The 26,211-nt window shown below is 43.3% G+C and overlaps 1 protein-coding gene across 2 annotated transcripts; it reads left to right on the forward strand.

Moving 5' to 3' along the window:
- The first annotated feature begins 489 nt into the window (after nucleotides 1-489).
- On the forward strand, nucleotides 490-15,174 carry CMPK1 (cytidine/uridine monophosphate kinase 1). 2 transcript variants are annotated; one of them, XM_050901333.1, is made up of 6 exons: nucleotides 492-731; nucleotides 9,339-9,485; nucleotides 10,371-10,523; nucleotides 12,060-12,136; nucleotides 12,217-12,313; nucleotides 12,798-15,174. In XM_050901333.1, exons 1-6 carry the CDS (start codon nucleotides 657-659, stop codon nucleotides 12,837-12,839), a joined length of 591 nt encoding a protein of 196 aa, XP_050757290.1. In that variant the 5' UTR covers nucleotides 492-656; the 3' UTR covers nucleotides 12,840-15,174. The 2 variants fall into 2 exon arrangements, with proteins under 2 accessions (XP_050757291.1, XP_050757290.1); XM_050901334.1 differs by lacking the exon at nucleotides 9,339-9,485 and having other exon boundaries at nucleotides 490-731.
- The last annotated feature ends 11,037 nt before the right edge of the window (nucleotides 15,175-26,211 follow it).

The following is a 26,211-nucleotide window of genomic DNA, read 5'->3' on the forward strand; positions in this document are numbered from 1 at the left end:
CTGGGCCGGGTCGTGGGGGAAAGTACCGTGGCGACTGACGTGGGTTTCAAAATAAACCGACACAACCGTCCCGCCTGCCCGGTGCTGCTGGAGCGCCGCTCCGGCCTTGGCCTTTCCCAGCCGGTGTCCCGGTGCGTGAGCCACCCACAGCGCCCGCGGCTCAGTTAGGGCCTGCACCCGGGCACGCGCTTGTGACAACCGTCGGGGCTCGGTGGCTGGCTGGGGGGCGGCAAGGCCCTCACGGGGCAGCCCCCGCGGCAGCGGTACGGCCCGGCTGCTTCGCCCCGATCCCGGCGGTCACGCGCTGCTCAGGGCGCGCGTTCACCGGAGGGAGGACGGTGCACTGCACGCTGCGCACCGGGCTGGGAGGAGAGCGCATTGCAGGCTGCGCGGCGGGTGGGAGAGCCGCAGCTGCCGGCCCTGCGCGCACGTGCCCGCCCCGCCCCTCCCGGTCGGCGCGCGCCGCCGGGGACCCGGAAGCACTTTCCCTCGACGGGGACAGCTCAGCAGCGGGTGCGCGGCGGCGGCTCTGTCTCAGCCCCATCCGCAGACCTGGCCTCGGTGCCCGCCGCTCCCCGCCCGCTCTACGGCCGCCCCCTGGCCGCCGTCCCCCCGCCGCTGTCCTGCTGCTGCTCCGCCGCCGCCTCCTTCTCTTCATGAAGCCCGTCGTCGTCTTCGTCCTCGGCGGGCCCGGGGCGGGGAAGGGGACGCAGTGCGCTCGCATCGTGGAGGTGAGGGCAGCGGACCCGCCGCCGGCGATGGGGGGGGGGGCACGGGACTACGCGTCCCGGCGTGCCGCGGGGCTCCTGCTGCGGGGGGCTCTGCGGGCGCGGCCGCGGGGCACGCTGGGAGTTGTAGGCCCCGCCGGCGGTGGGGTCTGTGCCTCTTCTTTGGGGTGGTCGCTTGGGGGAGCGTGTCCCCGGCGGCGGGCCCCGCATCTCCCTTGCGGTCTGGGCTTTTGTCTAGCCTCGATCCGCCCCTTGGAGGCAATGAAATAAAAATAACTGACCCACATCTCCCCGTTAGCCGGTGAAGCGGCGGAGGCAGCCCCCACTCCAGCCCCTCCATTCCCCTTCCAGCCCCTGTCAGGCGGCCTAGCCAGGGGCCGGCCTTTTTCCTTCTCCTGCCTTTTCTTCCCTCAGCCCCCCGGGATCCCAATCCACCGGTGGATCTGTCTGCGCCAGCATCCACCCTGGGCAGTGGGACACCTGCTTGCGGTTTGGAGGCTGCCCCAGCGTGGCGTTAACGGCAGTGGTTTGGGCGGGAGCACTGGTTGCCCGCTGTGCCTTGGCAGAGGGGCAGGACCGCGGCCCTCGAGAAGTTTCTGACTGCCTGGGCGCTGGTGCGTTGTCAGGCCGGTCTTGCAGCCCGGCCCGTGTGGGTGGCTCTGTACACGTCTGCGTGGCCACGTAGGTGACTGTGGGGCTGCCACCCACACGCCTCAGGCTGCCGGTTTTGTGGCCTGGGAATGGAGGCAAGGTGGTTTACAGTGTTTGGGAGTACATTGACTTCAAATGTGTGGGATCAAGGTCCATGTCTTCTGAAGCCTGTCCCATAAACGTAAGAGCTGGGACAGTAGACCTTGCAGGATGTTGGCTTTCTGACCCGGTGCCATCTCTGTAAGTTGTCAAAGTAAAATGTTAAAAATTGAGCTAAAATTTTGTTCTGTGACAGAGTATGATAGAGGTCAAAGGATGTCCTGACCCCATAGATGGTTAATCTTGTTCTGTCTTTTCAAAGAGCCTAACACTGACAGTATAGATTGAGAAGACTTTCTGCTATATTTTTCACATTTTCAGTTTTCCAAATACATTTTTACAGCCCTTTGAGATAGAACAGTGGATGCTATGTGGTGTAGTACTGTCCTTTTAAAAACCGAAAAACGCAGGGATAATTGCACTGTATTCAGGTGGATAATTACAGAAGTAGTTAAGGCTGACTGCTTCCAAACATGTGTGTATGCTGGATTTGAAACAGCTTTTTTTTTTTTTTTTTTTTTGTCCCTGAGCAGTTGTATATATTTTCTTATTGAAAGCCATGTAGGATCAAAGTTTATCCATACCCGCACTGAAAGAAATGACTAAGAACTGTAGCAATGCTGCTGTTTCTGAAACTATTGGTGGAAAAAAACCCCGCGACTCCTGGCACAGGCATGTTTTGTGTGTTGTCTGTTGTGGTGATGCCCTGGCAGTGCTGTTACAGTTTATCCACGCTGCTATATCCCGGTTCTCAGTGTTGTATAACTAAGTTATGTGAATTTGGTCCAGACTGAAAAATGCCATTATGACTTTAGTTCTGAAGGATTTTAACCTCAAATTACAGACTCTCATTCAAACCAGCTTATTCATTAAATTAAATTGTGGAATGAAAGGTTCGTAGTGCTCGTAAAGCCTTTTTGGTAAGGTCAAATTCTGCCCCTGGCACATAGCAAACAAATGAGCTTAAACTGTAGGGGAATCTTGTAGGCTGTCATTAATGGCTTTCACCAAACCATTTATGTAGCCTCAGGGCTGAAGTACCTTGTGTGGCCACTGGTCTATGTTTAGAAGTATAAATGCTTTTGGCTTGATAGGCTAATATAATTGGATAAAGACCACTTTATTAGGAGGACTTCAAATAAGTCATTGCTACTCAAATTGTATTTGCAGCTAAAAATGAAAGAAGAAAGTTAACTTTGCTTGTACTGTGTTTATTTTCTTTTCTTAGCCTGGAAAGGAAAGCCCAAATACTAATAAATGTAAATTTGCTTTAATTCTCTTAATCCTGTTCACTGCATGGAAAAAAGTTTATTGAAATCAGTGGGCTGACAGTAGAAGGCACTCAGACCCGCTGACTGCAATGGATGCCTGTCCTGCTCGCTTGGACACCTCTATAGGAGCTGCTGGCTAAAATTTGAGGGATAGAGGGTTTGAGGTAGTTGAAGGGAGAGCTGGACTAATACAAGCCTGCTGGAAAACTTTAGAAAAAGGGGACGTGAACAGGGAAGTGTGGATGAAACGCAGCAGAGGTACTGGAGAGCAGCACCTTTTTTAAGCTTAAAAGCATCCTTGGCCTGGCCCCTGGCAGCCCCCTAGAGAGCCCTGGTGCAGGCAGTTGAATAGCCTGTATGCAGTCAATGCTGCCTTTAGGTTGAAGGTGTATTTTTGTTCGGATTTTAAACCCTGTTGGCAGCTTGCCACAGGGAAAAGGGGCTGTAGCTGAGAATAATAAACCTCATTCATCCTCGTTGTAAATGGACTGAATAATATTAGTTTACATTTGGAATGAATCTGATCCAGTATCTTGCTGTAAATCTGAAGTTTGTGCTGAACAAAAAGTCAGTATGAGCTATAAATATTTCTCGGTTGCTATTCATACTAGAGATTTGGGACAGAGCACATCACATGTGGAAGAAGTCTCACTTTGCTGAGGTGAGATCTTGTATGATTTTAGCATTAAATGATTTTATTAACAAACCAAGGGTAGCTGTGCTTTGTGGAGTAAAGGAGGTATTATGTACTACCTGGGAACAATTTCTCAAAGAAGTGTTGTAATTGTTTTGCTGACTATAGTTACATTCCCAGACAAGGGAGATGGCTATCACATGTTGTAGGCGAAATACATATTTGTTAAGTACTAGCCTAAATCGTAACTGCTCAATATGTGTGTGCTGGAATCCCTCATTCTGGAGAAGGCATGTATTCATGCCAAATTTGGACCAAAACAGAGAAACGATTTGAGGGAAGAAGGCACAATACCAAGTGGAAGTGGGTATTGACACAGTGTACAAAAGGGAACAGCAGGTAAGTGATTAGGTTTCCTCATCTTCGCAGATAAGGCTGGATGAGACAGCTGAACGAGGATACAGAGGGCAGCCTCATGTGTATGTTCCAAAAACTCACAGAATTGTCACTGAAATGCAAATGCAGCAGAACTCTGGACCAGTTCCTCCTATTTAGGAAGGGATGAAGCAGAATTCCCTCTTAAGTTCTTATCCTCTCCTTTCCAGCTCTGCAGATTAACTCCTGAAACCTTCCACAGCTCTGTTAGGTGGAGCTTGCCATCATCTGGGACTGTTGCATAGCTGTCGTGTGAGGCAAAATATTTGAGCAGGTAGTTGAATGATGTCATTTGAATGCAAGTTCTTGCAATAACCTTCATGCTTTCCACAGTGTTTGTATCTTCTGTGACTGTGAGATTATTATGTGTGTGTAGGACAAAATGAATGTATTTTATTGCTGACTTCTGAAATTTGCTTATAAAATGGTTATGGTAAAGTCAAGGAAAAAAAATGCATTCTTCAAATCTGCCCAAAATATGCTTTCATGTACTTGAATTTTAAATCCTTACAACCTTTCCCTGAAATGCAAAGTTCTTTGGTTGGTGGGAAGAATAATAACTAAATGATTTGTCTTTATTCCAAGCAAGACTTGAGTTGTATTTTTTTTGTTTGTTTTGGCAAGGTGATTCTGTAGCGGTTTGGGGTATGCAAGACATCCCTCTGTGTACTAAAATATAGTTCACCTCCACCACAGCCCTATCTTACATGTTTGTGGTTAAATCTAAAATTAATTCCACAAGGTGGGATGCTGAGCGTTCTCCTTTTATAAGAGCATAAGTTAATATTAAAACGAAAAAACCTCTTAAGTTGCATGGGGTTATATGATAAGGAGATTTCCTAGGGTGAAGAAAACAATGCAAAGAACTCATTGTATCAGAAACACTCCTCTTAAAGTAACAGTGGATTTAGGTTTTGCTGTTGTGTGTGGTTTTCTGGAAGTCCACTGAGAGACAGCGTTAACTTCCTTGAAATAAAAACATTTTTTAAATTGTTTGCTTTAAAGTCAACTTCTGAAATCTCTTTCAAGAGTGCCAAGTATTAGTATTCTACTTAGCCTTAAGTTCTCATAGTTGTTTTTTGGAATATAAGTTTATATTTCTGAACTTTGGGGCTTTTTTAAAAACATGGTGAGTGATCATTTGAATCTACGCCCTGAAGATTTATCCCTATACACTTCCATTTTGCAGAACACTGGGCATTGAATTTTGGACTTTCCCAGACATACTGGGTGCCTTTTATTGAGTTCAGTGTTCCTGAAGCACTGGGGTGCTCTGTTTGCACACACCCCACCCCACCCCACCCGCCCCTTCCCTGGGGGCACTGTCAGTGGGATCTCCTTTGTGTATTTTGTTTTGTTAATGTGTTTTTTTGTTTGTTTTTCCTCCCCCAGAGGCAAGAACATATTTCAAACTAAGAAAATGTCTTCAATTTTTTAAAATTGGAATAAGCAGACAGAAGGTCTATTATTGCATTATAGTTTATACCCCAAAGTTTTAATTCCATGTGCTAATTGCTAATAGGACAGACAAAAACTTTTTAGGTTTAAAAAAAAAAATACGAAGGCTGCAGGCTTTACACGGTTCTATTTTTGTTTTAACTAGTTCTTCAATGGTGTATGTGGCAAATTTCAGTTGTTTATTAAGGTTGTCCAAGATACGACAGGTCAGAACTAGGGCAATAAAAGTTTGTATTTTATTTGTTTAGATCTTAAGCCCTGTGACTTTCATTTTCAGAGTAACAATGATAAGCCAAGATAGGAGTCAAGGTCAAAGTAGTAATTTGTATTTCTCTTGCTTTTTCTTGGCTTCTGCTCACTTAAGGAAGTCTCAAGCTGTGTGTTTAGTGGAGGGATATGTTGCTGGACCACACAGGGCTGAATCAGAAATAAACCTTGTGCCCCTCGAAAGCTGGCTGTGTAAGGAGTCCCAGCAGCAGCAGCTGCACGCCGCTGATCCTTTCTTACTGCCTCGAGAAGATTGCTAGGGCAGACTCCACCTTATTCAAGGGTGACACAGATATGACTCATGTGTTTTCAGTTGTATTCATCTATTTTTTGTATTTACTGAAAACAAAGCATGTTCTGTCTGTGGAGTGGAAGTTGCAAATCCTGGCTGACAGAAGAAAGCTAGAAATGGCTATAGGACAGGGGAGAGAAGGCCATCCCAGGGAGGCTGCAGTCTCGGGTTGTAATTTGGACATGTGGAGCATACAGCTGGCATGTCCCAGTTTGTCCTGCTGAATGGGGACTGATTTACCAGGCTACTGTGAGACAAACAAGCGAGCAATGTTTTCCTCTGCTCTATACAGTACTGTTAAGTGCTGTTCTGAGTAACACCTCTATGGTGGGATTGATGGAAACTTGAGCTTGCCTTTCCATGTCACTGTGATTATTTTTTTTTTTTTTTGAAAGCAAAGGAGGAAGATGTCTACAGTGGTGCTGGAGACAGCTAATTTTTATCTTTTTCACTCACAGTTAATTTTTCTAAGAGATTTGGATTGTGGTTCTCCAAATATAAAAACAGTTTTAAAAACAATGAGAACTTGTATAATAGCAACTTACTGATTTAATCTTTTTTCTCTTGTAGAACAGCATGCCAGTCTGCTAGCATAGCAGAAAACATTATCTCTGAAATAAGTTTTAGAATAGTTAATTCTATATTTTCTTTTTTCTTCTCTGTAATCTAAAAATCTGTCCAGATTTTAGGTGCTTGGCGTCGAAGAATTTGGAAAATTTTTTTAACCTAGTTTTTATTTCAAGTGTTCCTTTCAGTCTGACATTATGAATCTAGCATATATGCATCCTTCAAGAGCTGGAGAAACTGCTTTTTCATTGTTTGGCAGCCACAGTCCTGCTCCCTTTCTCATTTTGGAGGAGAAGAATTAGGCAGTAGTTGCAACAAGTCACGTTCTGGGGATTGCATCAAGATGTACTTGGCACTGCTGGGAAGTCATGCTGGCACAAGGCAGACCTTGGCAAGACGCGAGAATGTTTTGCCCTGGTTTTTGTGCAGTTACATCACAGTCTCTTTTGCGAGCTCTTGGGGATGTGATGATTTGCTCCAATTCAGGACGCTTGCTGAGGGTTTATCTCGCCTAAGATGAAAGAAAACTTCATGCCCTGTACGCATTGATTAAAACTGGCAAGACTAGCGTGAGCACTGCATCTCTGAGGCCTTCTGTGTATGGAGCAGCAGCCAAGCCTTTCTCCGTGCTTGTTTGCATTGTTTAAACTGACATGTTTTCTTTGGCTCTTGACTCAGTACAGTTAACAAATAGATGTTTTGCCCCTGAAGGAGAGGTTTGTTTTTCTTATTGCCTGGTTAATCCATTCTGAAGGTTACTCTAGAATACAATTTACTATTATCTAAAACAAGTCTATTTATACAACAGCACTTTAAAACACTTCTGTCTTTTACTTTCCTGTTCAGTCATTAAAAACTATTTTAGTTTGCTGTTGCAAAAGACAGAGAATTCAAAAAATTGTCTGACTCGATTTCGTTTTCATGCATGAAAAGGGAAATGCCAAGGAAAATTAAATGGTTTGGTAATCCTCTAAAACCGAAGGGATTATATTTTCCTCCTGTTTTCTCCTTTGTAGAAACTTGATGTTTAAAACAGCATCATTCTTTAACTTTAGCAAGAAGAACTACATGTTAATTTAGGGTTCAGCAGACTAAGGTTTCTTGCTTATAAGGAAAGATTTATTCTGGTTTATGGCTTCTGTAGTTCATAGTTAATATTTAGATTTGCAATTAAATAGGCATATCCAAATGCAACGCACATTAAAGCAGGAGTACAGTGAGCTTATAGAGGATGTCTGTGGAGCTTTTTCTTCACAGTTATTTAGAGCAAAATCTTGCTTCCTTTTTTTTTGCCAGCTGTGTAGAGTTTTGGAGATTTAGGTAATTATATCCCTTCTTAAATTATGACTATGGCAGAACTAACTTTCCACGCTTTTGTGGGTGAAATTGGAAAGCAACTGAAATGTTTTTAAAGTCACTTAGTGAGTTGTATAATATTTCTGTTGTACTTAGTCCAGTAGCCAAGTTTTTAAATCCCAAGTTCACAGCCTTAAAAAGTGTGTAGTCACATTATTATGCTGCTCAGACACCTGTTTTGAAATTTGCTTTGGATGTTGCTGCAGCCAAGCTGATAACCCTGAAGTTTTTTGCTGCTGCTTTTGTTTTGTGTAAAAACTTTAGGATGAGTACGTGTAGGTGTACTCTGTTTTGGATGTATAGCTAGCTTAGGTAATCACCAAGGAGATGTCTTTATTGCCTGTTTTTATGGACTATATTTGGTCAAGGAGCGTAGTACACTTTGTTAGTTTTCTTGTGGTGTTAAATGAGCTGAGAAAATGATTGTTTTGTGCTCTGAAATTTCCTTTATAAGAATGCATTTCTCTTTGGTAAGAGTGTATTTGTACATTTGCACTAGGTGTCTATTTATGATGGTAAATGCCTGAGAAATTCAAGTGTAATAAACACTTTTCACTGATATTTTGCATTAGCAACTTTTTTTTAGATGTAGTTTGAGGTGAAAGAAAAGGGTAATGGTGTTTGCTGTTTTCCTGCATACTGGTATCGAATTGATAGATTTGGACCTGATCTCTCTGCTCTCTTTCTGTTTACTGTACATGGCGTGGCACGGGGTGGCACCGGTGTAGCTGTTTACCTTTGTCTGCCACATCATCGTTACGAGAAGGCACTAGTCTCCCCCAAGGGCTGCCCTCCGAGTTTGTCGTGTTCATCCCAGGGAAGGAGGTGGCGGGGTAGGCGTGCAGGGCTGGGTTTGGAGGAGTGTATGTGTAGGACTGTTTGTGTAGCTGCACTGTTAGATGCAGAGTTATAAGTGATTTGACCAAGGTAGAGGAGGAAGTTGGTGCCAGAACCATGATGGGGATGTAAGGATTTCTGACTCGTGCTGTGCTTGAAACATTCTTCCAGCTCCAAAGGACCTGGAATCACCTCTCATACTTTTCTTTAAGTAGGTAATTAGATAAAATTACAAACCTGTTGCGTAAACATAGCAAGGAAAGGCACTATCTCAACTTTTTCACCTTGTAAATCAAGACTTGACCCAGTAACTGATAACCACTTACAATTTTTAAGTAGTTGAACTGTTAGGATGGGGTATAGCTTGTATCTAATTTGGTGATTGTTAAACATCTCATTGTACAGTGTAACATTTCAGGAAGCACCCTGGGGACTATGAGACAGTCTCGTTTCCAAACATGACAAAATTACCTTTAAAAACAGTGCATGAATGCCTGACCAAAGCCCTGTTGAGCATTTTACCCAAGAATCTCTCTACTGCTGTGCTTTCTGTGCATACAGTGTGCGCTGTATTGTCAGATTACGCACAGAAGATGGAAGAGATCTGTCACTAGCAAGATGTTATTCCCTGTATTTTTCTGTTGTAATGCAAAGATAAATGTGGTTGACACTGTTGACTGATGTTAACTTTGCACGTATACTAATTCAAGGGAGTCTACGCCTGTTTGTTTTGCACGTTTCAGAAATATGGCTACACGCACCTTTCTGCTGGTGACCTCCTTCGAGATGAACGAAAAAGGCCAGGCTCACAGTATGGAGAACTCATTGAGAACTACATTAAGGAGGGGGAAATTGTACCGGTTGAAATAACAATCAGCTTGCTGAAGAGGGTAAGGAAAGGGCTATTTCCTTGCCGGTTCACTCTTGCAGACTAAGCAACAAAGCAGTGGCCGTATTCTGGAAGAATTGCCTTTCCTCTGGTGTCAGTAGTATGAAATGGCAGACACGTAGGTGCACATCACGTACTGGGCTTCTCTTAGCAATTACTCATGTTTCTTTCTGGCTGGTTGAAGGGCAGTAGGTGATGGCCTCTGATACCTGGGGATCTGTGAGAAAGGGGTTATTTTTAATTTTTTTTATCAGTAGCTCTAGGGAAATCAGTGAAACGCTGTATTTCTTATTTCCCTTAACTAGCTTTTGGACCCCTTGGTCAGCTCAGTCATATTTGACTGCAGGGTAGAGGCCTTAAAGGTACTAAGTTTCTGTAAGTTTTATCAAAATAGCCAGGTGAAGGAGAAGAGCACCTGCTAATGTTCCTGTGGAAGGAAAGGCTCCAGCCTTTATCCGTATTAGATGTCCAGGAAAACAACCAGAGTATCTCCTTTAAGACAGAAGAGGCTTCTGTTGCTCATGGCACTAAATTTATCTGGAGTTTTTCCATTAGAATTAACTCTAGATCAGGGATGTTTTGGCATCTTATTGTGTAACAGCACTTTCCAGTATCTTGTAGAAAATCAACTTTAAAGCTGGGATTGTGCGTTATGAGATTTTGAGCTTTATGAAATAGTGAATTCGGTTTGAAAGAAGGCTATTTTGGTGCATCAGTGAATTAATTAGCATGCATTGAATGTGAAACAAAAATACATTTTGTAAATCTGCAATAATCCTAAGATAAATGCTTCTCAACTTACCATGTCAACATTTTGGGGGTAATTTAATAAGTAGATAAATGGTTGTATGTGCAGGAGATCATGAATTGAATTCTCTTTTATCAGGCTATGGATCAAACAATGGCTGCCAATTCCCAGAAGAACAAGTTCTTGATTGATGGATTTCCCAGGAATGAAGATAATCTTCAAGGGTGGAATAAGACTATGGATGGAAAGGCGGATGTTTCTTTTGTTCTCTTTTTTGATTGTGACAATGAGGTAATGAAGCATGTTATTCTGTAACTTCCTTTCTTGCTATATGGTAAGAATCATTCAAGAATAACAATAAAACTCTGTCAGGTAGTGGATGGACTGGTGTAAGAGTAGAAGGAAAACTTGGTCTGTGAGTTTCAAGGATTTTTTGGCAACTTGTTTTTGCAGATGAAACACTGCACGTTTTTGAAATAGCAGGCAGCTAGTTGCACTTGGTGTAATGTGCGAATAAATTATATTGAAGAAGTACTCCAGGCAATTGCATTCTTAAGGAAAATTTATAAAAACTTTAGATACATTATATAAAATTATTTGGTTAATTTTCAGAAAACACGACTCTGTTTACTCTTAGTAACTGTTGTTTATTCCAAAATGAACTTGATAGCAATGTCTGCTTTAATTCTAAAGTGCTGGCAGCAGCAGTCTTTATTTTCATAGTTACGAGCTGTGCTATAGGATAGCCAGTAATCAACATTTTATTCAGCGAGTCATTAGATTACAAGGGCATTTTGACAGTGATACATTGTATTCATTTAACAAGTGCCGTGATATGCTGTCTTTTTAATATGTCAGTGCCCTTGAGGCATAAAAACTGATAGGAGAATCCCAGCACCTTAAGCTGACTTTCTTCCTTTTACCCTTTCCCCAATTTCCTGAGAAATTTTGTTACTTTTTTTTTTTACTTAATTGCAATTATTTTTTAATCTCAAAAAATAAGTGAGGGGTTATTTTTTTCTATTTAAAAACTTAAATAAGATTAAATGGATTTTTTTACTTGGTGGGGTGTTAATTTTGGAGTTCTAATTTTTTTACTAGATCTAAAAATAGACCACAATGCCTACATGATCTTCTGGATTTTTTTTTTTTACAATGGGTGTACTTTGTAGGAAAAAATAATTTTTAACCATTGTCCTCTTGCATGAGTAGGATAAATGTATTCATGAAGTGTACATGTGTCAGCGTTGCTTACTTAACTTTATGTTTCAAAACTTAGTTCACTGGGCAGCTTCTAACTATGGTTAGTTCTTCAGTTTTTACTTAGATTTTGATTTTTAAGTCTTTGTTATAGCAATGTCAAGTAAGAACATTTTAACTTACAATAACTTAGTATGTAGCCTTACAAAATTCTTGGGAGAACATACAGTGACTTTCTTTCAGTGCAGGCATATATTAGTAGTCTAATTTGACATGCTGCTTTTCAAAAAGTGTGAACACATCCTTGAAAATCAGGTAATTTTCTTCTTTAAATGTCTCAAGCTGGAGACCCAGTCGAACCACAGAGCTTGATGTTGCTTTTACTTCCACTGACTGCAACCCCGTTTTAAGAGCTCCCATTTTAATAAACAGATGAAGTGTAAAGCTATCATACTTTTTCTCTGGAAGGATCTAACTTTCCATGTGAATTCTGGTTACATCCACCAGATCTGGACAGTATGTTGTGCGTCAGGCCTATTTAGATTTTCAGGATTTTTGTTTTGTTCCTGCTTTCAAGATAGCACCTTGCGTTCTTGGTTGTGATCATCCTTTTGATGTTTTTTGTAGATATGTATTGGCCGCTGTCTTGAAAGAGGCAAGAGCAGTGGTAGGAGTGATGATAATCGGGAGAGTCTGGAAAAGAGGTACTATCTTCAAAACTTTTCAGTTCCCTTCTGTTTGTATTTTACTGTGTAATGCTTTTTTCCCCTGTGCTTTCTCCTAGAATTCATACGTATCTGCAGTCTACTAAGCCTATAATAGATTTGTATGAGAGAATGGGAAAAGTCAGAAAAGTGGATGCCTCTAAATCTGTTGATGAAGTAAGTATATAAGCCAGAAAACCATGGGGATGACAGTGGCAGGGTACATATTTTTGGCATTCTTCTGAGATGTGTGTATGTGTGGTTAGTGTGCTAATTAAGCACTGATGTGTGTTACTGAGGGAGGCTGTGGAACTCTCACTTTGACTCTTGAAGAACTGATTAAGGTGTGAATAACTTTAAGAAATCAATTAGTTCTGCTTAAACATGAGATGGACTAAACACATTTTCAGTGTTTCTGTGTTTAACAGTGTCTTGTCTTTTTCACTTTCATGAGCTTTTGTTTTTTTGAAGTAGTATTGCTCTTCAGTCTCAGTTTCCCAGAATTGATGCCAATTTCACTGTTAAAGAATTACTGTGAATGTTCTAAGAAAAACCCATATATATTTTTAAAATACTGTCAATTATTGCGTGTGCTGGCTTAACTTGAAGTAACTGTTTGACTAACACTTCATAAAATTAATATTCTTCTCTCTCTTTTTAGGTTTTTGAAAAAGTTGTACAAATTTTTGACAAAGAAGGCTAATTCCCAGCTTGAAAGTTCATTTAAACTTGTGCTTGAATCTTGCTTGAATAGCTGCTACTGCAGTCCACTCTTTGTAATTGTTTTAAAAGATTTTTTTTGATTGTTTTTCACATATCTAATGATGATTGGAAAAGCAGTTAATTACAAATGGATCTGTTTTTTAAATAGGAAATCATTTCTTGTGGCTATAGTATACAAATTTCAGGGTTCTCCATTAGTACAAGTTCAGTTACATGGCAAAACCACAGTTAAAACATCTCTTTGAAGAGACTATTTATTCTGTCACAGTTCTGTGCCTATCATGGGCAGCCCTTCTTATTCCTTATTGCCATACACCTTTTTTTTTTTTTTGTTAAGTATCAACTAAACAGCAGCATTAAGTAATGAGGGACCCATGTGCCCTTGTTTGTTTTTCGGATGCTTGGACCAAATTTAGCAGATATTTTTTCAGAGTATAATTTTGTCACGAAGTTCCCTGTTATCGCCAAACCTGAATTCTGTACGTCAAGCTACAGTTAGTATGAGAAGCTGTTTTAGCAGTTCTCACAAAACTATTTAATATGCTGTTCAGCAATAGACATACAAAGTACTTTATGGAAAGTGGTGCTTTCTTACGACTCTGGATGTAAACTGTCTTGTAAGTTCTTGAGTACCTGGATGACATGGCCCTGGGCTTTACCTTGTCTTCATTTGCAAAAGGTTAAGAATATAATTTCAAAGTCAAGTCAGTATTTCCATACTCATTTATTTTAAATGATAGTTATATTCTTAATTACAACATGGTCTTCACAAGATGGCAAAACTCTTAAATAGTGTACAATAAGCAAAATCTTCTACCAGTTCTGTCTTTTGTAACAAGTGGAAGGGATTTTCTGTATTATTATTATTGAAATACTGTGTTACTGAATGCTTTAAGGTTTGTTACCTGGGGAAATATTTTTATGGTTAAACTAGTGAATTTGTTTCCCTAAAATAGTATAATTTTAATAGCTGTTTGTTTGAAAAGATTGTAAATTATTGCACTTTTGTTATGATGTGGTCAGCTGAGGGGAAGATACCTGCAGAAAAAAGTACCATTCCCTTAAACAAATTGGGTCCTGCTTCATCACGTTCTCTTGAATTAGCCAAGTACAGTCAGCAGCAATAGTTGGGATAAGTAGATAACTAGTTGAAGCAAACTGTTTTAAATGTTTGCACAGATGTGGTGTAATTCTGCCTTTTGTTTAAAGTAACCTTTTCTCTCCCCTATATAGTATGCATAGGTCTGTGGGGGCCCAACCATGCATTCCTTGCATGCCCTAAGCTTTCACTGAAGAAGGCTCCGGAAGGCTTGAAGATGAATGTTTTAACGAATTTTAGTGATAGAGTGGTTCTTCCTACATTAACTGACACTGTAATTGGTTTGTGATATGCTAATAGATGTTGCAAATCACAGGGAATTGCAATTTGGAAATCTTGGGGTTCAGCTTTTCTTTCTTGATGACTTTCTCTATTTAAGAAAAGCTTTAAATTAAGCCTAGCTTCTAATTAGAATCAGACGTGTTGGTCCTCATCCTGCAATCTGATCTGTGCAGGCAGATTTCTGTTTGCATGGATTCTCATCTCGCTGGGATTCTTGAGGCTGCTGGACTGGGGAAGAGATGAGTACAGAAACAAAGGGTAAACTACAGTATCTTTTCCAGTATGGTAGGTCTTCAAACAATGGACTGAGCACAAATAGCTGTTTACTACTGCAGAATATATGGACCATGACTACTTTTGTGAGTGTGGGAGGCTAATGCTTTCACTTCATGAATTTCCCCTTAAAAAAAAAAAAAAATCATGGAATTTAATTCTTATTGTATAAGTATACTGACATAGGATAGGATCCAGCGAAACTGCATGTTTTGATATGAAGGTTAGAATCAGGGTTTTTCCAAAAAGACTTTGAACAGGATTCTTTAATCTAATTAGAGAGATTTAATTATCTTTTGTTTCTAAGTTACTGGTTTTTACAAGTTCTGTTCAGAATAGAGTATCTGTTTTCTCTCATCATATACTTTTCTGTGTATTTAAGTGCTGAAACAAAAAAACCCCTTTGGAGCAAGTTTTTAGAAAAAACCCAATGCTTTGGCAATATTGAATTTGGAGTGGATTGTAATGTGTCTGTGCAAAGACTAGATTTTTTGTCATTTTATTTATTGAAGATGCCATTAAATGTGTTACCAATTCTTTCAAGTTGGACTTATGATTGAAATAAAGATTAAAGGCAATATGCCAATGTGTTGTGTCCATTTAGCAGCAAAACTGTACAAAGAATTTGAGGAGATCCAATAAATTTTGTTCTGTGACTTAGTATGAGTGCTTGGCTTACAGTTACCTGTCACAAGGGGTATTTTTCATATATATCTATCTATATAAAGTGTGTTTTTATTAGTGTTAGATACCTGTGTGTATGCGGCCACGCGAGCTATGTGTATAAACGTTCAGTTTTCACCATCAAAACTGAAGTCCTGAAGACACTGTTAGGCACAGCATAAGATCAGGCAAATGCCTGTGGAATTGGTACCTTTTCTTGATTATATAGGTTTATCAGACTATTCATGTAGTTGTGCAGTGATAATTCATTTGGTACGTCTGTGAAAGAAAGGGGACTTGAAGTGGACTAGGAAACACAAACCTATTATGCAGCTGCTGTTGGAGACGCTTTTTGTCTTGATTTCTGGTGCTTCCTTCCTCAATCATCGGCTGATTGCCTGAATGCCATTCTGGTGCTTTGCAGCACATGCCTACATGCTGTACTCGAGACTGTGTTCTTAAAGGAGATTGGCACAGCACAGTATTCTTTATAAAAGAAACTGAGAGGTTGCCAGGCTTATTTCAAAATACGTCTTCACATTTTGCATAAAGGTTTGTCACAAAATGGGTTGTTTATTCATGTGTAGGTTTCCAGTAAACAACATGTTGAACTTAATCTGGAAAGATTTTCAGAGCTGGCCTGAAAAGGGTGGGAAGAGCAGGGCATTTTCCAGCAGTGGTAGGTATCTTTCTGCTGATAAAACTACATAGACCAAACTGGTTTGCTGAAACCTTACCATGAGGTTGTAGCGTTCTCCTTGGGGACTGACTGAGAGGGGCAAGGCTCTCGTAGCTTGCCCCAAAGCAAGCTTCCCGCTCCCACAAGTGGGAGACTTGAACAGAAAATCCCTGCCCAAAAGGTGCCAGTTTGATGGAGTGGGGGCAGGCGGAGAAGACCATAAGCATGCAGTCAAGGATTGCCTCAGTGTAAGATATTCCCCACTAGCAACGTTTGTCCTTAATAGGAAGAGACGGTTCATAAGGGAGTTCCAAGGTCTTGTGCAAAATGCTCTGTCTTACAACGGTGGGGACATTTGTGTGCCGCTGCCCGGGCTGAACTGGGGAGAAGGGGAGAGTTAAATGGAAAAAAACCTCAGTTCAGACTGGAGCTGCCAACTGTTGTTACCGGTTGGCAGTTTCTAGCTGCCAGCATTTAGGAGAGTTGCAGCTTAGGGGATTACTTTTCTGCTTAGTTTCAAGTTCAATATCAGTTTGGTCCCTGTTGTGATACAGATGTCTCTGAAAGCTATGATCTGCGACTACTCAGCTGGCCGCCTGCTTTGGGGGCCAGCGCTTGGCACGATCGGGTTATTTCTTCGAGACACAGTGCAGCAGGACTTGGAGACTGGGCACCTGGGGCTGTGCACTTGCCACAGTCCAAAGATTCCGGGGTTAACAGCTAATAGTGAAACCAGCAAGACGATGCAAAGAGGATTCAGCTAATCAGGTAACAAAGGAGACAGTAACAAAAATATTAAGACTTCTGGTTTCATATAGCAGCAGTTCTCACACTCTTTTGATCTGCAGACCTTTATAAATCTTCCAGTGGAGACAGCGGGGCGTAGATGAATTTAATCTTGCAGCTCTCTGCTATTTTTCATAGATTGCTTAGTTTAAGATGGTGGTTTTCAGCCTGTGGTCTGTAGAGTATTTCTGTTGGTAACAATAGGCGTCTTTACTGAGTCTTCTAATCTGCTCAGCTGATGCGTTCTCTATCCTCTTTGCTTTCTGCCTTTTAATGTCTTTTCCTTACCTTTCTGAATTGCAGATGCTCTTTGGGATGGGGAAGGAGGTGGTCCTACAAATCTCTATGTGCCTTGCAAAAGAAACAAAATCTTTTAAATACCTTCAGCTGGAGCAATCAGAACCTGTTTCTGCCAACGAGCTTGGTACATAATCTGTTACAAGACTGACGTAAAGCACATTCTGCCTTTTTTTTTTCCCCAACTACAGAAAATCTCAGTGTAGTACTTCTGCTCTTTTCTCCTATATGAGTGAGATCAGATGTGTCTGTCTTGCTTCAGCACAGTGCTTAGCAGCAGTTGCATGAAAAAACCTCCTCAATCACTAGATGTTAAACTAGCAATGACCTGTTATGCTTCAATGGAAGCAAGTGAGATGATTGAGGAGGGGGGAAAGACACTTAAAGAAGCTCAGTCAATTCTGCTTCACTAGTCAGACTTCAGCTTTAGGTATGTATCTGTTCTGCACAGCAGTGATGGTTGTATTTAGTCTAGCTATTTCATTATTATGCTGTATAGAAATTCACGCAAAAGCACTCCCTGCCTAGAAGTTGCCCGTCTCCCCTCATCGACTCTGCCACCTAGAATTCCAGGGGTTGTGGAGACAGGAATTTGTCTGTAGAAGCTAAACTGGGCAGGATGAAGACAAATTGAGCTGTGCTTGTGAAGAAAGAGATGCACAGCTTATTTCACTGTGGGCAGCAATGCCAGGCTATTTTGTCATCCCGGTTTATAACTGCATTCAGACAGCAAAGCAGAAATTTTCTCTTCCCCCTCAAATGTTTGGCAGAAAGCTTGCTTTTGTCTAAAATGCTTCTTAAGCACTGTGTGAACCATTCAGTCCTAAACCAAATACCAGTTTGAGTTGTGCTTTTTTCTTTCTAATTTACAAATAGGAGGGTTTGGTTTAGTTTCTTGTAATAGCTGCTGCAGCGAGACAACTCTTGGAAAATACAAGGCGCCATCCCAAAAGATATTATCTGCTTTATTCTGGAGGGCTTTTTAGCACAATGCAGTTTCTTCGTGGTAAGAAATGGCAAAGATTGCTGTGCGACTACCAAAGTGTAACGATATGTGGATGGTAGGTGGAAATGGTATCATCTTGTACAACTTTTGTGCTCAGCATGCACTTTGTGTTAGTGCCATGAGATGTGAAAAGAGATTTTAGGATAAATTCTCAATTGGATCAAGCCTTAGGAGTGAAGCTTAATCTATCGTAGAGGTCTTCAGGGACTATCAGGATCTATCAAGGTATTTGGAGGATGTATTATGTGGTGGTCCTCTTTCCTGACTGAGCACAGAGCTATCTCTCTAGGTTGCTGTTCGGGGTGTTCCTACTGTTACCTTCTTAAACTAGAACCAGCTGAAGTCCCCAACTGTGGTCACCAAGTATCCTGAGGTCCATGTTATGTTCTAACCCAAATACCTCTGTCCTTGCCTGAATACCTCCTCTGGTTTCAGTTGGATATGATGGAAATCATCAGTGCCTGTATTTCAGGGGGAGGACTGGCACAGTCCAAAGTTAAGCTGCTGCCCCACCTCATACTCCGCACACACAAACTTCTGTGAGAGGGAGATGCTGTCTGGGAGCTGTAGTGGCTTCCTTACTTCCATTTTCCTTTCCAGGCCATGCATCCTGGATGGACAAGATTTCCCAAGGTATAGTAATATCTCCCTGCCCCAAGAGGGGAGATGGTAGCCGGACCATGGGAGAAGCCCTTGGGCATAGAAGACAACAATGGCATGAAACATCCTGGATGCATTTTTGAAATGAAAGTATAATCAGCAGCCACATTTTTGCTGGGTAATCAAAATGTCCGTGGAAAATAGAAACAGGGATAATTTTACCATGTTCTTTCTAATTTAAAATTTTCTACGGAAAGAAAGCGCATTTGACCGCTTCCTTGCGACAGAGAGCTCAGGATTTTAAGTGCCGTTCCTGAAACAAGCATTGCATTTGGCTTACCATGTGTGACTTCTTGTGAAGCTTCCCTGGGCTCTTGGATGCTGTTCTTGCCAGCGAGAGCAGATTGCTTCCAGCCATAAACATCCCACAAAATTATGTATGTTCTTTAAGAAAAGTACCAAGATTTTCTGCTAATTGCAAAAATACATAATGGATGCCTTCAGCATCTGTTATGTATTCTCTAACCAGCTTTCATCCAAAAGTAACCTTTAAACAAACATTAAGATTGGGTAGTGTAACTGTTCCAATGTGTCACACACATCTACACCCTCCAGTTTAATTATGTTTGAAACGCATGCTTATAGTTGACTTCTAGTGAGAGGGAGAAGTTGTTTACATCTCTAGCTCGGAGATGTTCACAACCTGGAGAAGACGATGCTCAGTGCCAGAGCTGAAAGCATGTCTCAGGCGTTTAGCTGTGCTCTTTTTGGAAGCCAAAGCCCAGCAGAGAGAGGATTTTGCTCACACGACAATTGCTTCAATCTACCACAGGGAGGGGTGCAAGGCTCGCAGAGAGGAGGATGCAGCTTGAAAGTGTCATTCATAGGCTGTACAGTATTTCCTATATATTGAAAGACCTGTTTTTTTTAATAAAAAAACTGTGGTTTTTTAGTGGTGTAACTTTAAAAAAAAAACCCATAAAGAAACAGATATTTTTGGATGGATTTTTTGTTGCGGTCAGATCTGCTATATTGGTAACTTGGCAACAGTGAACATCGTGCTTTTTTGTCAGTTTATTTAATCACATCTAATAAGAACAACTAGATGAGGCCAACTTAATTATTGTGGTGGTTCTGTGCCACTACGTTCGTGATAGGTTTGTCATTCCCATCCTGAATGAACTAGGCAACTGTGTGAGATTGGCTTGGGTGAGAGCTTTCCGTTAGTGAGGGAGTCGCATACCTGGTACCACAGCAGAGCAGTATTCCTGGTGTCTCTCCATCCCGGAGTGCCTCAGAAATGAGATCTGTCCTGGGCTGGCAGAGGGAGCACTAAAAGTGAAGCTGCTGGGAGAAGCTGAGTGGTAAGCACCCGATTCCCTTTCACGGGGGAATTTTAGAGGGAAACGACAATAGCTACACTGTCAAAAACCTAAATTGTTTTGTCTGTTGATTGATGTTTTTTGGTAAAATCTTCTAGTTGCCTAGTTGCATACTATTATTCCTTCCAAAGGACTCTGATGGAAAAGCATGGACTAGTTTACTCCTTCAGCCACGGCTGTGCAGGTACTACCTGGGCATCCTTCAGCAATAACAGCCCCATGCTTCCCAAAAGGACGTCAGGGTAGGGGAATGGGAGCAGGCAGGATGGGGTTGGCATCTTGGCTGGTGGAGGGCAGAGAAAAGGAGTCTGAAGATGCCGGCAGGGCTACATTGACAAAGCCGTGTGCTGGGGCATGGCCAGTAATTCTGAGTGTGGAGCACGAGCAGGACCGGTACTGGCAGCAGTCCCCTACATAGGCTCAGCATCTCCTACTATTCCAGTGACATCTGGGTCTTGTGTCACTTCACAGGCAGACAACAGAGCAGCACTGTTGGGGACCGAGCATTAATGACTTTGCAGACCCTTTGCAGTAGATCTCTTATTCCTCTATGCTTAGGTGCGTTCCCATTTTCTAAGCAACCTGTATTACAGATGGGGAGATTAATGCACAAAGGGACTCTGCAACTCAGCAGAAGCACAGCCCAAATGAGTGGCAAAAGGAGAAATAGCCTTTGCTTGCAAAGAGCAGCTGCTCACGTTTGACCAAACTAGCTCCTAACTCAGTGCAGTTAACAGGACAAGGTCCCTTAGGAAGGACAGGCTTACTGTGGAGAATTCACTGCATCAGTTCAATGAGTCGAGAGTCATTTACCCCCAAAGTTATTCCAGGTGTTTAGGTCAGGATGTTAAATAAGTTCTGCTGTTTGTCCAAAGTATTGGGAAGAGGTATTTTTTTCAGGGAAATTCATCAGTGCAATTTTTTAGGGCACCTGCTCATGCTGGTAGAGAAGTGCCTCAAGAACAAGTTAACATAGTTGTGGGTAGAGTCTGAGAATCAACTTGGGAGTCCAGTCCTCCTTGAAGGATGTGACATCTCTCAGCAGTCGCGTCCAGCTTGCTAATATCCATCTCCATTGCAGAATAAAAGACTAGATAATTATGCTTCAGATAACATGTGTTTTTAAAAGTTAAGAACATCAGTTAATTAAAATAAGGCACAAGTGACCTTAATAATAACAAAAAGTGATATCCTTCATTTTGAAAATTAGTGAAAAAATGACTCATCCGTTAACTGACACTGTGATAGGGATTACTTTGGAGAAGGGAGATTTTGACTCCCTTTGGGAGAGCAGGTGGGTTTCTGCTGTCTGAGTAGGCACAGGGTCACCACAGCAGCTAACGACAGTAGACAGGAGGCATATGAAGAGCCTTAATTATCTTGGTTGTTATTCTTCCATCATGAGCAATTCATTAACTCCTGCCTTATCTACCCTGCTGTCCCCTCTCTGAACTGCACAGTCCCATAAAAATATGAGCTCTGGGGGAAAAGGATAAAAGTGGGGAGACGAGAGCCCCCACAAACAGCCAAGGAGATGCTGAAGGGTGCAGAAATGGGTAAGGGCTTTGGCAAATACCCACATGTGACAGTCCTTGGTGCAAATGCAGAGTAACCCTGATGTGCTACTAATTGGTCTAATTGGTTCCAGCAGGGAACTGAGCCCAGACGGGTGAGGATAGGCAGTTGCTAACTGGGATCCTGCTGGTCCCCAGAATCAGTGCAGAATTGCTGACTGGAGCCCAGGACCTCATGCCCAGGGAAGGAAGCACTGGTCCTGCAGTCCCTGCTTTGGGATCCAGGGAAGGAGCAGAGGTGAGAGCTCTGGGTTTAGTTATTACTGTATTGGTTTGCTCAGGGGTAAAGTTGCCGGCTCCTTTGGACTGAGAGGGGCTGGGCTGGGCTGGGCTGTGTGAGGGGAAGGTGCTGGGGGTGGGTTTTTTGAGCAGTGCCAAGGACATATGGCTGAATAGCTTCCTTGTATTTCATCGCGTGTTGCTGGAGGCAGAGCAGGGACCTGAGCAAAAAACCTTGGGAACCCTTGGGCAGAGGTCTCCATTGGGCAGAGGTCTTTCTTGTGCTGCTAGTCCCTTTCCCCACCAGTAAATACTCCAAAACTCCCAAGTTACTGAGGAGTTTGATGTTGCTCAAGGGGACTTTGGTGCCCCAAAGCCTGCGTGACTGGAAAGCCTGCCAGGCACTCAGAGAGCGTGAAATTCAGTTAGAAATCATCTGAAGCTTGTATTTTTTTTCTTTGCTTTCTGATTTCCCTTTTTTTGGTTTGTTTGTTTCTGTCCAATAACCACAAGGAGCAGGAAAGTTGGTTTTTCTTTTTAAAGCAGACTCAGATTTCTGTATCATCTCTTGGAGCTTTATTTAAAGGGAAAAAAAAAATCCTACCCAACTCCCTTTAACTCTAGTATTGCAAGCCTTAAGGAAGCATTGCTAGCCCCGCTCACTGTGTAGTACCTGGGAAAACGTCCTATGCTGTCTCTGTACTGCAGAGTTTAAACTTAAACTGAGAAAATGAGCAAAGGATGAGAGGTGAAAGAGAAATGCCAAAGATTAAATAAGTTGCCAGACACCTGCAGCAAGTCAGTGAACCTCACTGGCTGGAGGAGCTGCCCTGGTGTATCAGACTGGTGGCAAGCTCTGCCTACCAGGGCTCAGCCCTGCCTGCAGGTCAGCATGTGCGATACTGAGGAGTTGGGTTACTTGGTCTTTTTTTGGCTCAGTTTTAAGTCAGAGGAAGCTCTAAGTAATGGGCAAGTGAGCTGCATGAGTAAACCCCAACCCCTCTTCTGCAGGCGATGGAGGTGAGACAGAAAGACTGTGACCCCATATAGTCCCCTGCCCATAGCAGCACCAGCCCTGCTCTCTGTCTCATGTGCAGGTGATGCCATTATGGCTTTTCTGCCTTAAAAAGGTGTTTTTAACACCTGAGAGGTGTGACAGAAATAAAAACTGTTTGCCACAGTGCTGAGCTGCTGCTGTGGACCTGCTGGCTCCCTGCCCTGCTGCTGCTGTGCCCACCTGTGGGGACAGACCCTCTCTTCCTCAGCAAACTCGCAATCCCAGGCTTGATCCTTTGTGCTTTTAAGGCTGTGATGGCGTGAGCAGAGGAAATGGGCTGTTTGTGTGCTTAAAATTAGGTGTCCACCAAAACGTGCTTGTGACTGGTGCGTATGTGGAGGTGGATGTGGAAAGGAGGTGTTGGGCTGCTGCTGGCAGCCACGGGCAGAGAGGCTGCATCAGCCTGACCCCCCTGTAGGACACGTACATGGGGAGGACAGGACACCAGTGGTGTGGCAGTACTGGGCTGTGTGTTGTAGGTGTGAGAGCCTGTCTGGGGGATGGGTTCATCAGGTGGGCGTCCATGGGGATGTGGGACCCCTGGCTGGGCTCTGCACCCCATCCCTGTACATACAGACACTGGCGGTCCCCAAAACCCGCTTCTTTAGGGGTGACACTACCAGCATCCCATGAGGTCCCTGGGGGTGAAGCCACCACCAGCAGTGTGAAAAAGCCTTTCTGAAGGCAAATAAAGCCCCAAGCTGTCCTACTATTTTAAAGAAGCTGCCTCCCATGTGTGACCTTGGGGTGCGTGTTGATGGGTACCTGCCGCAAGGGTTTAGTCTGAATCCAAATCCTCTCTTCCTCTGCTTTTCTCTCCTGAAATGGGAGCTGTCATCGTGCTGTTCAATCTTTTAAGTCAGCCTGAATGCTGGTTGTCTCTCTTTGATAAAAAGAAAAAGTCTCTGGGACACTGCATGAGGCCGTTGCTGTGTTTTAAGATGTGCTCTCGCTCGCTCTTTAGTATTTGCCTGATCTCCTCTGCCTTGTGACTCGAGTGAAGGCACATTCCTGATGAAAGGTTTGTTTTAGTGAAAGTGGGGGAGATGGAAGGGTCTGCAGGTCTGTGAACAGACCTGTTGTTGAGGCCACTGTGGTCTCTTAATTAGGGACCTGTTGGTAGAGAGGGGAGGAACGATAGGCACCCAAGATGGCTGCAGGTCCCCCTTGCTCTGCAGGTGAAAGGAGCCCCTGAGGTCGCCCCTCACCTCCTGGGTGAGAGCATGGCTGTGGGCTGGATGAGGATGAGGCAGGCAGAAATCAGGCTCTTGTTGCTCTCTGACAGAAAACACAACTGTGAAACTGCTTGAAATACCCATCATAAGTGACACAAACCCATCAGCAGCTGCCAGGAAGCTGTTGGGGATGGACCAGCAGTGGGATGTTTGCTGTTGAGCCCTGGCTGGAGAGCATCGGGTTGATCTGATGGGGAGACATATATATCAGGTGAGACATAATCCCTCTGCCAGGGATGAAATAAGCTCTCACAGCAGGTATCTTTCCCTGCTGACCTGTGGTCTTTTCCCTTTTTGGCCCCAGACCACAGCCTACTTGACGGGGATGTCTTTAAGCAAGTCAATCAAAGGGCGGTGGAGAAGGGAAGGCAAACAGTGGAAGGGCAAGTTTCAGAGTGACCTGATGCTGGAGCGGGGACATGAATCGCTGGAGCGTGCGTGAAATGAATGGCTCCAGCAATGACATAGTCAGTCTTTCGGTGAACACGAGGAGGGGAAAACTGTCTGGCTCCAGGACAATATCTGGTGACTTGTGTAGAGGAAGAGCCCTGGCACCAACCGATGCGTAAGGCTGATGAGAGGTGATCTGGGCAGGTCATTCAGAAAATCTGGTTTGCTAGCCCGGGGAGGACATAATCGCCTCGGCCTGATGTTATCTGGGAGGCTGTGTGTTGAGGAGGAGGCAGTGAAACAGGCAGGCAAGCAGGAGCTTCTGGCTCAGAGTCAAGCCCTGGGGTCCCAAGGAGGGGTGGTGCCTGGTGGGAGAAGGGAAGTGCTTCGCTGATACTGGAGTGGAATGTGAGGGGTCGGAGGATAGCTGGTGTGAAGCTGAGCGCTGACTTGGCTGAGTCTGGTTTAAGTCGACTCAACTTTATCTATGGCCTCTCTGATGCTGGGTGCCATAGTTTTCAGGCCTGTTTCTAAGCATGTTGTGTTAATGTGGTTGATACTTGAGTCTCCCTCCCCAAGTATGAAATTTCAGCAAAATCTGTAATTTTTAAGAAAAGTTTCAGTTTTTATCCATATGTGCACCTTTGAAACTAGAGATTAACACGGCATGGATCCTGGCTGGGCGAGGGTAAGGGCTCCGGACATCACTGTGCGGTGAGGTGGTCCCAAATCCCACAGGATCCCAAAATGTGCATCTCTGTGGGAGTTGGGCATCCAGCTCCTGATGAGTTGAGCTGAAGTGACTTTCCCAAGGGTTCAGGGGCACGAAAGATAGAGGAGCCCAAATCTCCCAGCCAAAGCATCTTGTCTCCCTCTTTAGTCTACCTTAACAGGCAACAAACTCATGGTACCTGTTAGCGTAAAACCTTGTTCATATTGGTTGGTTTAACACTGAAATTGGTGTATTTCTAGGGTAATCACAAAAATGCATTGATTTATTATTATTTTCAATGACATTCTTATTTTCAGACGGCAATGTCATGAATAGAAGGGACCTGCTGAATAAACAGCCGTTGCTTTTCTTTGTGAAGAGATTATGTTTTGTTGTGCTTGCAGAAATGGCTTCTGCTGCCATGTGTTGCCCTTTAAAAGCAAAAGAATAATAAATAAGCAACAAAAAGTATCTCACTTAATACGGTGCCTATTTGGAAGGAAAAATCAGGTTTGGTATCGTGTGCGTCGTTCAATTTATTTCAAATTAATTTGATCTTTTTTTTTCCCCAGTGCAGCCTGATTAATTCCACATGTTTTCCCCCAAGGTTTGGACAGTAAAACTGCTTGTCTGAGTCATCAACTAGATAAATAATTGGCAACTTCAAGGGCCCATCTCCTAAATCATTCCACAGTTGCTTGTGGCCCTAACAAGAGCTTCGTTGCTTGTGCGTTCGAGTCAGCTGTAAAGCCTAATCTGGGCTTTCACTGGCCCCGGGAGACCAACAAACTGCCGATTACGGAGCCTCACGTCGGCTTGTCTTGGCACATCTGCTGGAAGAACGCAGCGAGCCGCTGGGGAACGTGTGGTTTGGTATTTATAGCTGGGGCGGAGGAGCCTTCCCAAAATGGGCACCCTGGGGTGCACACCTGGCAGCTGTGCCATCCCTCCTGCAAGGAGCTGGCGTGATCCCCAGCGTGGAGGTGGTGGGGCTTGTCCTTCCTGAGCCCGCGGCTCCGGAGGTGCTGACCTGCCACGCAGGGATACCTGGGGATGCCACGCTGGCCTCTGCGATTTAACAGGCTGATCCTGAAACGG

This window comes from Gymnogyps californianus, chromosome 8 (genome assembly GCF_018139145.2).
Source record: "Gymnogyps californianus isolate 813 chromosome 8, ASM1813914v2, whole genome shotgun sequence".
NCBI lineage: Eukaryota > Metazoa > Chordata > Aves > Accipitriformes > Cathartidae > Gymnogyps > Gymnogyps californianus.

Bases quoted from the DNA above. Each gene is read 5' to 3' on its own strand.
- CMPK1 (XM_050901333.1), top strand. From the start codon at position 657: ATGAAGCCCGTCGTCGTCTTCGTCCTCGGCGGGCCCGGGGCGGGGAAG. The intron at 12,137-12,216 runs GTACTATCTTCA...GCTTTCTCCTAG, and splicing joins CGGGAGAGTCTGGAAAAGAG to AATTCATACGTATCTGCAGT. The intron at 12,314-12,797 runs GTAAGTATATAA...CTCTCTTTTTAG, and splicing joins CCTCTAAATCTGTTGATGAA to GTTTTTGAAAAAGTTGTACA.